Source organism: Mustela lutreola, chromosome 1 (genome assembly GCF_030435805.1).
Source record: "Mustela lutreola isolate mMusLut2 chromosome 1, mMusLut2.pri, whole genome shotgun sequence".
Taxonomy (NCBI): Eukaryota; Metazoa; Chordata; class Mammalia; order Carnivora; family Mustelidae; genus Mustela; species Mustela lutreola.
The window spans coordinates 163,726,857-163,739,056 of NC_081290.1; the positions used below are offsets into that span (position 1 = coordinate 163,726,857).

The 12,200-nt window shown below is 50.5% G+C and overlaps 1 protein-coding gene across 2 annotated transcripts in view; it reads right to left on the reverse strand.

The window, feature by feature from the left end:
• The window catches only part of RHOBTB2 (Rho related BTB domain containing 2), a 29,363-nt gene extending 22,673 nt beyond the window's left edge, over window positions 1-6,690 (reverse strand). For both annotated transcript variants that reach the window (XM_059178194.1, XM_059178213.1), the window contains exons 1-2: window positions 6,565-6,690; window positions 525-611 (exon numbers count right to left, since the gene is read on the reverse strand). In XM_059178194.1, coding sequence (XP_059034177.1) covers window positions 525-607 — 83 coding nt within the window. In that variant the 5' untranslated portion in view covers window positions 608-611; window positions 6,565-6,690. The remainder of the gene's footprint in view (window positions 1-524; window positions 612-6,564) is intronic.
• Between the last annotated feature and the right edge of the window lie 5,510 nt (window positions 6,691-12,200).

Sequence of the window (12,200 nt, forward strand, 5' to 3'; positions counted from 1 at the left end):
AGCAGAGGTATCTCAAAATGCAGAGCTCTTTCAGGGTGAAAGAGCCAAATCTGGAAAGTCTAGAATCTCTCAGCCTCCAGGTCTAGGACACAAGGGGCACCACTAGGTCTTCATAAGAGACAGAACCCTTCTGGGCCTTTCCTCAAACAGTTCTGTCAGAACATTGCTCTTTCCACCCCTTCACCTGGGGTGAAGAAAATGCTTACTCCTCCTTCAAGTCTCAGCCTAGATGTCACTTCTTCCAGGAAACCCACCAGGAATACCCCATACAAAGTTGGCAAGGTTCCCTGCCCTTCTTTTGTGCACCCCTAATAATACCAATCACCCTGCTCTGTCACTGGGTCTCTCTCTTCTTCAAAGTCCTAAGAACTGTTTAGGGAAGGGACCATGCTTAGTTGACTTTCCTTCTTCCTGGTCTGGCAACCAGTACTCAACAGGAGCTCAATAAACGCTTGATGGATGATTGAATGTTTGGGTGGAGATCTTGAGGAGGAGGGAGTTGACACCACCCAGGGGCTACTCACATGCTGTCCAGAGAGGTCTTCCACAGGCTGTACCGGCCTTGTCTTTGGCTTGCCATGGCTCTATGTTCCCTCCAGGTTTCCATGAGGCTGGACAGAAGTGAATGGGGCAGGGCAGGGGAAGACAGTGAGAGAAGGAATGAACACACTGTGAGTTACCCAAAGATATGCCACCAGCTCAGTCAGCCCAAACTGAGGGTCTACTCAGGGCAAGAGCATGGCTCCTGCTGCCCAGGCCCACAGGGCTGAAATGCTCAGCCTGGAGGCCAAGACAGAGTCCATCTTAGAAAGTCAAGGGGCTCCTTAAGGGTAAACAACCATGCTGCAGGCATTTGCACCTTTCTGAACTTGGTAATTTGAAAAGAGCAGTCATTGTTCCATCAGGAGGCCTGGATTCTGTCCTCACCAAGGTGGGTGACAGTGGGCAATTCTCTCTCCTCTCTGGGCCTGTTTTCTCCTGTACAAGGGTGGGGTCCAGCTTATCCAGCACGGATATCTACTCTGGGTTTCTAGCATGGAAGGCTTATATTTTATTGGTCATCCTTTTCACTGAAGATGCTCCTGATCCAAACTAGACCCAGCAGAAGATGAGGGATGGCCACCAAGGCTGAGGATGGAAGAAGGAAGTATCTGGGGGCAGAGTGGGAAGGGACTAGAAACATAGGAAAAGTCAGAGATCCTTAAAAGGTTAATCACAGCTTCCTTAAAAGGTTAATCACAGTCTTGGGACAAGTTCAACCAAGGAAAATTCTAGAACTTCAGGAGAGAGAGGGAATGATGAAGGAAGGGCTTGAAGAGGCCTGGTGGATTCCTCCGGAATCAGTTCATACTAGGTAGTGAAAGGGTAATGGAGGGGCATCTCTGTGACAAGCCTCCAGGGACAGGGGACAATGAGGCTGAAGAAAGCTAAGGCAAGAGCAGCCCCACACCGCCCCCCCCCCCAAGTCCAGTGGGCAGGGATGTGGACAAGAAGAGCCCCAAGAGCCCAAAGTAAAAAGAAACCAAAACAGAGGAGCAGCCATTGCAGTAATTGGCACCAACCTCAGTTCTAGTCTCTCCTCCACTAGGAACTGGCTGTGTGACTTCGGGCAAGGAACCTAATCTTTCTGGTCCTCCATTGGGATAATAACACGACTTGCCTGAAGACAGGGGGTGACTAGATGATCTTCTCATGACTGCTTCCTGGGCCGAGGTCAGAGACGGTGTGATCCCTCTCACTCTTCCTTCTTTTCTGCCTTTCTCCCCCTCGTGGACTTATGCCCACTGGATCAAGGGGGACCCATCTCCCATCTGTGCCCCGGCCACCTGAGCTGCCTATGGCGAGCAGTCAGCACAGAGGGTGCGGAGTTCTGACAGTCTGACCTACCAGGGTTGGAAAACCCCATGCCCACCTTGGCCCTGGCGCCTCATGAGTAAATGAACAAGCCAGTGAGACAGTGAAAGGAGAGCAAACGAGAATTCTGCCTGGATCTTCAAAGCCCAGCCGGCCCCCTTGCAGCCCTCCTACACCACACTGCGGGGGCTGGCTGGGTGGCTCAAAGCAGAAGCTGAAGACGCCACTCCTGGTCTGGCCTGGCCAGGCTCTCGCCAGCCCCGGCTCTCGCCGGTCCCTGCTGGCAGAGATCTGAGCATGCAGATCCCTCTGCCCAATCACCCAAGCCCCACCACCACCCTGGCCCTGCCTCCCCGGGAGCCACAGTGAGCTGGGGCCTCCATGCAGAGGCCCTGCGGCCTCTCTTCGCTCAGCGGAGATACCGAAGCGCTTTTTGGCTTGGATCTTTTAAGAGCTGCAGGTACCACCACCATTAATGCCACAGGGGAGATGCATGATCCCCCACCCTAAGTCTCCTGGGCTGTTACTTCCCAGGACAGTACACTAGGAGCCGCCATGAGGAAGGCCTTCTGCAGAAAGAAGCTATACAGTATTATTTCTGCTGGGCTTTGTAGACAGAAACATTATAAGCCGGGGGCAAAAATGCACCCCCTTGGCCAGTGCATCCAAGGCCCAAGATCCTTCACTTCAAGCAAGCTGCAGACCTTCTGAGAGAAGACAGGCTCGTTCCTGGAGCCCCGCAGAGCTGCAAGTGAGAAGCTCAGAGGAGGCTGATCACCCCAAAATAGACTTGTTTTTTTTCACAACTTTTTCATGAGGCCTTGGCATCTCTTGCAAGCACGGAAAAAAAATAGCCTGAACTGTTAACAAATAAAGATTATAAAAAGCCCCAACTGTTCCCCATGGCTTTCCATGTGGCTGCAGTGTTCTGGTGGGGGGGGGGCAGGGAGGAGGCTGAGAGGGAGGCCTGGGGAGATGTGTGTCCAGGAGTCCCCAGTCCCCTTTCCTCTGACCCACTGTTCCCCTTTGGTAGCTGGTCCTGCTAGAGCTCGTAGGGGTAATAATCCATGTTAGGGATGGGAAAGATTTTTGCTGACCCGCAGAGGTGGTCCACTGTTGAGTGTGTATTACTGTTTACTGCTTCCAGATAAAGGAATGCACGGCATGGGACCGGGAATCTTAAAAACGGAGACTGGGACAGGGTTTGTTTAGTAAACATTTAGCGGCCTCAGTGTTCCTGTCAAGGTCAGCTTAGTCTGAACTTGGACCCTGCCTTCAGCATCGCCACCTGTCAGTAACCAGACACGAGTTTCGGGCTATAGCTGCTTTGGGCCCAGGTTAGAGGATTGTGTGGGGCTTCCCAGGAAGGGGCCTGGCCCTCACCTGCACTCCGGGCTCTCCTTGCAGGACTCTAGGCCAGACCCTGTAGAGCACCCCACACCCCTTTGCTCTAGCCCTGGAGCCTTTTTGGTACTCGGACCTCCAACAACACGATAACGGAAGGGATGCAAAAGGCGCTGGAGCGCATTCTGGAACTGGGTTCCCATCCCCTCGGGGTTCTCAGGAAAATCAGGTGGTTGACCTGGATGATATCTAAGGAGCCTCGGGCCCTGACTTCTTAATAACCAGAAGAAGAGAGCTCCCCCAGCTCCCGAAGCTCCACGTCCTCTACAAAGTCTGGGACCATCCACAGACCTGCTCCATCCACCATGAAGGCCGCCTTTCTCTTCTTCTTTCTTCCTTACCTCTCATTCTCCTTTTTCTTAGCCACTCCCCTTCCCCCGATTCTTCCCTCTCCTTTCCTCTACCTCCTGGGCAGAGAGATCTAGAAAAATATCGGCGCACGGCTATGGCTTGGTCCAAGGGAGGGGGGCAGCTGGCGGGCAGAACTTTCCTAGAGTGGTGAGGGACCAACAGGACAAGTCTGTGGACTTCTCTGGACCTGAAACTCCTCCCTTAGGCTCCTAACAGCGCCAGTCAGCCAGCTCCCTGGGGAGATTCAGCCCCTCTCAGGGTCAGGGCCCCCGGGTCTCAGGAGGTGAGGCCATTCCCAGATTACTGGACCCCCAGGGCAAGGCACAAAGTGAGGCAGACCGAGGGTAGAGGAGCTGGTCGCTCAGGGTTGGAAGCTTCTCACAGAACAGGTCGGTCCTTTAGCAAGCCAGCCTGCGGCACTGGTCCCCCGGCACAGTGGCTGGGTCAGCAGGGGGCTGTTACGCAGGCTCTTAGAAACTCAGTCTGGGCATCTCAATGCACACCTCCAGTTCACTGGGTGGTTTGAGGCTTAGCACGTGCTCGGAGAAGCTCACCCCTGTTCATCCCATCTTTCTCCCAACCCACCCTCTTCTTTCTCCTAGGCGACACGTGCTGAGCTGCCTGGGAGCATGAGCCCGTGGGTGCAATCCTGGGGCTGGAGGAACGCCCCCCGAAAGGAGAACATCCTTGCACCCTCTCCATAGCCCGAGATGGAAGCCTGGGAGCGGCAGAGCGGTTTTGGCAGACCTTGGTTCACAGCTGTCCCAACCACTATCCTGTACAGGCAGAACTGGGACCGCGGGGCCACAGGCCTGAGAGGACTCAGAGCATGGACCACGCTTCGCCTCTCCGGGACCTGCATCCCCAGCAGCCTGGCTGGGCCAAAGGTGATCGCAACCGGTCCATGCGATCCCAGGCACATCGCTTACTCGCCCCGAGACCCTGGGGAAGAAATGAGGCTTGTTTGCTCAGTCATTCATTTCCCTTGTGTTTTGCATATCACAGACATGTGAAACTCCTACTAGTGCCCAACACTGTGCTAGAGATGACGGCAGTTCTTAAAATAGTGATGCCATCCCCATCATCCAGAAGCTTCAACCTCATCATCATAATCCTCATTTATCAGAAGCCTGTTAAATGTCTGGTATTGGGCTAATGTCCTGCTTCATTTACACTTCAGAACAACCCTCTGAAGAGGGGCTCTGACGCCTGCTGGGCAGGTGGGGAAACTTCAAGAAGCCACATGACTTGCTACTGTCACAAAATGGGCTGGCCCGAGGCTCTCAGAAGAGATGGCACTGTCCCTGAGCCTCCTCCAACCTTGGGCCCCGATTTTAGAGCTTTAATGTATTGTTCTGAATTCATACAAAATGACTCTTTATCAGGGAAACCCGATGGTGGAGACTACAGCATGTGCCAAGTCACACGGGGAGTCTGTGGCTGTGTGGGCTCTAGGGCTGGGGCCCCTTCCCCAGTCTCGGTCTCTGTGGGCTTCAGTTTGCTCGTGAGTGAGACCAGTTGGTGCTGGTGATCCCTGCCGGTTTTGAAATTCTGACCATGTGAGGTTATCATGCGACATGGTTTCTGCCATCAGGGAGGGTCGCTATAGGGAGACAGATGGCAGAGAAGCAGGAATGGCTCATATCCCTCCCAGCCCCCACTAACCCTGCAAACCCGGCCCCAGAAGAAGTGGAGAATGTGGGAAAGTTTTCATGCCCCGAGGAATGGTCTTTGAACTCAGTTGATGGGAGATACACACACACACACACACACACACACACGTGTGTGTGTGTATATATATATATACATACATACACACATATGTATATATATACACACACATATATGTATATGTATACGTGTGTGTGTGTGTGTACACACATCCTGTCTATGTCAGAGAAATGGACAGGTCTTAAGAGCTGGAAAAAAAGAAGTATGCCGTGGAAGTGGAGGCACAAGGAGGAGAGAGAATTAGAGCCCAGGGCAAAAGTCACCCAGAAATAGTGACAGCTAAAGCCTTAAACGGTCACTTCACAGGGTACCTCAGCTGGTCTGACTCCATGGGCAGGCCTGTGCCTTTCACCTTCGCTACAACCCACAGCCACCCACCTCTCAGCATCTGCCCTTTGTCTGAGTGACCGAGCAGGACATCCTCGGGCCCCAAGAAGCCTCAGTGTCAGCTTTGTCCCTTCCAAAAGGAGGTGACAGCAGGCTGGCTGGGGGCTCTCTGCTGCCCTGAAAGGCATTTTTCTTCCGCTAGCCTGAGTTTTTGGCCAGGTGCGACTAGAAAGACGTGCCCAGTCGGGTGGGCGGGAGCAAGAGTGGGTGAGGATTAGAGTCAGGGATGCTGATCCATTTCTTTTGGAGAAACAGATCTTCCTGCTGCCAGGATCAGGTGGCTCCTGGAGTGGGGAGGGACATTGAGGGGCTGCGCAGGGTACCAGACTGAGGGTAAGGAGAAGCCAGGTGCAGGAAAACAGGCAGAGCCGAGCTATTTGCAGAACTGGCCGGGGCCACTGGGGCTGGAGAAGAGCAGAGGCAGAACTGGCATGGGGGCTGAGCTTGTCCCAGAAGCACAGGGTGCCACTGCACTCCACCCTGGTCCCTGGCCGCTGATTGGGTAGTATGAAAAGGGCTCTTGGAGGAGGGAACCCTGCTCCCCTTCCCTCCTGGTGAGATTCCAAGGAGAGAGTGGCATCCAGGCCTGCCCTGGCTCTTGGTCCCTGTAGATACTGACCCCTGATTCCTTAACGCTCCTTCCCCTGCCTTCACATCTCCCTCCTTCTCAGGAGATCACATTCTGAGAACTGCTCATTGTCCTGGGTTCTGGAAGCGACCAGTTCCTTGAGGACCGGTGGAGCAGCCAAAGCTGGAGCTCCTCATTTTTCCTCTAGGCACAGAGAAAGGGTCCCAGGGGGTGGTCTCAGGATGGCAGGGCCTGGGTCATAGACTTACCTGCAGTCTTCCCTCTGGGGCCCAGCTGGCCTGTCACTGCTCCCTGTCTGGAAGCAATGTCCTAGGCCAAGTCAGGGGGAGGGAATGTGTGAAGAACAATACACAGATTTAAGGGCCGGGATCACAAGCCTCGGCCTATGGGGAGCCAGGTAAGGGTCATGGTTACTGTATCCAGGGGTGGGACTAGCAGGCCAGCCTCCTGGTCAGTTGCCTCCCCATCCAGGTCTGTGCAAAGCCCAGAGATAAGCCACTTGGGCCGAAGGCCCCACTCCCAGCTTTGGACAGGTGCGCATTCTTGTTATCTGGGCCCAGCCCCTGGCCCCCAGGGCCTTTTTTTTTTTTGGTCTGCCCTCAGGCTCTCATTCTGACTTCTGTCTTGGCCTCTCCCCCTCCCTGGTGACTCACATTGCTTTGGAATTTCACTCACTGGCTCTTTCTGACGCACATCCTGGGAGCCTGGCCTAGAGCCAGGGAACAGCGGGGTGGCTGCAGCCCCACCCGTGATTAATTTGGCAACCTGAGCTGGAGGCTCCATAGAGGCAAGCAAGGCTGGAGAAGCGAGATGGGAGTTGGGGAGTGTTGCTGGGCAGGAAGCCTTTCTTTCTGCTTCTGCTCCTTTGCACTCAGGTAGGAAAATAAACAAGGGGAAAGCTATAAGCTTGTAGCAGTCAGACATTACCTGTCTGGCCAGCCAGGACACTCGAGAAGATTGAGCAACTGAGTTCAAAACCTAGCCTGGCCACTGTGCTCTTTGGAATCGATTTCTGGACCTCAGTTTACCCTTTTGTGAGTCTTAGAAGTTTGAGATCCCTCCGTGTGAACACCAAGAACAATGGCCTTGAACTCGGTTGATGTAGCCTCATATCTCTCACAATGGCTTGGACTCTGTTATCTCCCTATTTTGAGTATGATGTGAGGGGCTAGTGCGGGCTGGGGCTGAGGAGAGGGACAGGGGGAGTTGACCTGACAGTGCACCAGGCTGGGATGCGTTCTGCCCTCACCCCAACTTGTCCCCATCGGATGCCTCAGCAGAGAAGGGAGAGGATCCTCACGGCCTTCACAGCACTTAACTCCCTCGGGGCCTTGGTGTGTGCTTCGGGAGCCCTCAGCAGCCCCCTGCGTGCTATCCTCACTCCTCCAGAAGCAGCTTGCTTTTCCCATCTCTTCCCCAGACTGTTCTCCACCTCTCATCTTCCCCAGCTGCCCAGGGCTCAAGGATTCACAGTCCCAGCCCTGGCCCTTCCATCTCCTCTGCTAGGTAAAGGGCTCTGTGCCAGTCTGATCAGCTGACCCCTGGGAGCACTTGCACAGGGCAGGGCTGGGGGACACACCCTCAGTGTATTCAGGAAACAAAGCCCTCAGACCCATTGTCTAGCCCTGAAGAGTGACTGTGAAGAGTGACTGTGGTGAAAAGAACCACGGGCCAGTTTCAGGGGAGTTGGCCTACCAGGGTGGAGATGTCCTCACTCCTCCCCCTCTGGAGCCTGGTGGATGCCCTACTTACTGCTAGGATAAATCTGGTCTGTAGGGGGCGCTAGAGAAGCATACGTTGGGCACTCCTCCCTTTCTCCCTCTTAGCCACACTGGAGAGACCATGATCATTTGGGAAGAGGCAGAGAAGTAAAGGGTATAGTCAAGGAGATGAGTCTGTGCCTTGATACCCATACCAATGATTATAATCAGGGCTCTTTTTTTTCTTTCAAATTAAAAAAACACTGTTAATAAGGCAATACATCATGGCCAGATAGGTTTAAGAGTTTGGAAACTTGAGTCAGATTGAGTTCAAAGCAAAAGAGTTCCACTTACAGGTTTTGGATATCCCACATATTTCCTTCTGTCGTCATTAATATTTGTAGGTGATATAATATATGGTCCACGAAAGTATTACACATATCCAAGTCATAAAACATTAATAATAAGGACCCAAACAACGGTGAACGCTTCACTGGACTTAAAAAGTGTGACACAAACAACACACAGCATGGCTGAAGCCACGCGTGTGGGACTCCTCTTTCCCATCTCTAACCTCTCGAATCAGGGACCCTAGTTGGCATCGGGCATTTGTCATTTCCCTGAATTTAAAGTATTTTCTATCATGTTATGTGGACCTCCCTAAATAATATACTGTTTAGGTTTGCTTGCTTTTAAGCTTCGAGAAATGACATTATACTGTATGCACATCGTCTTGCTAGACTTGTCTCTTCTCAGCTTTGTGCTACTAAGATTGGGCCACTGTGCTGTGTGTGGCTGGGAGGCCCTATCTGCAGAGCCGTGGGGTTCCCAGAGCCACAGTGGGTTATTCTGCCTGCCAGTCTTCGCTAGCGTGAAAACCGCCCCTTTGAATGTTCTCGTGCTTGTCCAAGGACACATGTTCAAACATTTCTCACTGGGTAAACACCCAGAAATGGAATTGCTGGGTTACAGGGTAAGTGCCTGCTCCAATTTGACAAGATTGCACTGAAGGATTTTCTGAAGTGGCTGGAGCCCCCTGCCCCCTGCAGTGAAGGAGGGTTCCAGCTGCTCTTGATTCTAATCTCCACCCGGGTCTCTCTGCTGGTTGCCTCCTGGTATCTCAGCAGTAATGGACCGGGTTTCTCTAATGACTCACAGTGTTGAGCGGGTATCTTTCAGCATTTTGGTACATTTGTGTTTCTTCTTCTGTGAGGTGCCTGTTCATGTCCTTTGCCCATTTTCTGGACACCATCATTCTCTTATCATCAGCAATTTGTAAGAGTTACGTACTTATTCTGAAATGAATATTTTTCAATTATATGAAAATTATGATTATATGAAAATATGAATTATATTTCAATTATATGAAAAATATGATAGATATTAATATATATCTTAACACATATTTTAATATATAATACATTAATACATATTTAATAGATAATACATTAATACATATATTAATACATGATACATATTTTAAGTATTAATGTATTTAATATGCAAAAAGCATTTCTAAATTTTCAGCTATGCCTGTGACAAATATTTTTCCAGGAGTGTGGCTTGTCCTATGACTTTCTTTATGGTGGCTTTTGATGAACGTATGTTCTTAATTATATTGCAGTAGAATTTACCCAGGTTTCTTTCATGGATAGTGTGTTCTGTATCTTAAGAAATCCTTCCTTAGCCTAAGGTGATAAATATAATTTTCTATATTTTTCTCAAACATCTTAAGCTTGCCTTCCTGTTTAGAACGTTTTCTGTAATTGATATTTATCAACTGATGTTTTGGCTAAGAAAAAAGTTCCAGTACTTTATTCTAAAAATTCTCTGGTTCAGGGGTGCCTGGGTGCCTCAGTGGGCTTGGGTCATGATTTCAGGGTCCTGGGATCGAGTCCCAAGTCGAGCTCTCTGCTCAGCAGGGAGCCTGCTTCCCCCTCTCTCTCGCCTGCCTCTGTGTACTTGTGATCTCTCTCTGTCGAATAAGTAAATAAAATCTTTAAAAAAATTCCTCTGGTTCTATAATTAACAAATGTTCATTAACAAATATTGATGATTGGGCGCCTGGGTGGCTCAGTGGGTTGAGCTGCTGCCTTTGGTTCAGGTCATGATCTCAGGGTCCTGGGATCGAGTCCTGCATCAGGCTCTCTGCTGAGCAGAGAGCCTGCTTCCCTCTCTCTCTCTGCCTGCCTCTCTGTCTACTTGTGATCTCTCTCTGTCAAATAAATAAATAAAATCTTTAAAAAAAAAATTGATGATTGCAGAAAAATAGGAAAAATTAAGAACCACTAAAATTTTTACCACCAATCAATGCAGATATCTAAAATACAGAATTGACATATATCATGTCATATAGCATTATCTTCTTTTTTATGTCTTTCTTCTCTGATTTTACAGGTTCATAGTAGAACATTTAGAAGTAGAAGATAAATTTTAAAAAGTGAGTGTGTGTTTCGCACTACTCTGAAATTGTTCTGTGTGCCTCCCGAACACCCAAACTGGTTACTCAGGAGCAGAGTTCTCCCCTAAAGATCACAGCCATCACGTGCCTGTAGAGATTCTCTAGGTGTATCCTTGGCCTGGAAAAGACTCATGTGCACCCCTGAAAAAGCATATCATGAGGGGGTCCTTAACAACCCGACAAAATTCCAAAAGGGCCCACTCAAATACCAGAAAAAAATTGTGAAATGAGTTACTTCACGCCTCTACCAAAAACCTTTTTTCTATAGGGCAGAAAATAAAAATATAGGTTAAGATTGCTCTGGCCAAAATGAAGTATTTCCCCCTCACATTTTACTTCAGCTTTATTATGGTCAAATTATCAATCTGAGCATGTCAGCCCTTTAATAGAGAAACTATTTGAACTCTGTTTCACTGGGTTGCTATAAACATAGTCTACATGTTGGTACACACATGTCTACATGGTTGTCTATGTGCCCAGTCACGGATGAGGCAGGGAGAGATAAACAATTGAGCTAAGCATGGTACTCACTAACTCTTTCTTTTTTTTTTTCTTTTTTTGTTTAACATGTTTTGTTTTTTTTTTTAAGATTTTATTTATTTATTTGACAAAGAGAGAGCACAAGTAGGCAGAGCAGCAGGCAGAGGGAGAGGGAGAAGCAGGCTCTCCACTGAGCAGGGAGCCTGATGTGGGGCTCGATCGCAGGACCCCAGGATCATGACCTGAGCTGAAGGCAGATGCTCAACCGACTGAGCCACCCAAGCGCCCCAGGTACTCACTCTTTCTAAACAGAGACCAGAAGATGCCTCACAAGAGAGATGGTACCTATACCAATGGATTGGAGTTTGCACAGAATCTAAAGTCTAGTTCACGAGGTATTTCTACCTTGCTCCATCAAAAAGACTTGAGAATGAGGGAGTGGCAGGAGGGGGCCGAGGACAACTGGGAAGGAGCTCTTGGAGCAGAGCCTTCCACCAAGAGCTGGAAAGGCCAGGAGGCTGGGGAGAGGTTTCAAAGCAAGTATTGCCATCTTGCCCAGGACCCCTTTGGCTTGCATGATGGAACAGAGGTAAGAACCCCAAACCAGTAGCCTCTAGGTTTTCCTGCACATGGGTTTGGGGAAATGGTGAGAACACAGATTCAGGGATCCCTTGGAGCAAGGGAAGGCTTCTCTCTTCTAGTTCTGCTGCAAAATGCCTGGGTAGGCCTCAGTGCTTAGCCTCTGACATCACTGTTTCTAGACTGGGGCCTAGACTGTTTCTAGACTGGGGCCACTGAGAGCCCCATGGACAGGACTGGGGTTGGGAGAGTGGGCAGAAGGGCCAGGCGTACCTGAGCATGAAGTGGTCCAAGTCCTGGGTTGCGTGGGGCTACTGCAGCTGGAGCTCAGTTGCCTGGGCTCAGGGTCAAGTTTAGGCTCCTTTGGAGCCCTAAACATCTCTGGAGGGCCCGAACTTTCCCTTAAGAGCATGGCAGCCAGAGGATGCTTACCGCTCATTCTGCAACCCCAGGAGAGCAGACAAGAGAGTTGCTTCAGAGGCAAGTAGGAGGAGAAAGGGGCTGCACAGACGCTACCTACCTTTTGGCCCTTTTCAACCTACCCGTCCTTCCCCCCTCGGGTGCCCCCCACCCAACAGAAGGAGACTGCATCAGCTCTGGCTGTGAATTCCTGGCAGGGACAGTGGCTAATTCAAATGAACCTGGTTGGCAAAACACCCAGCTC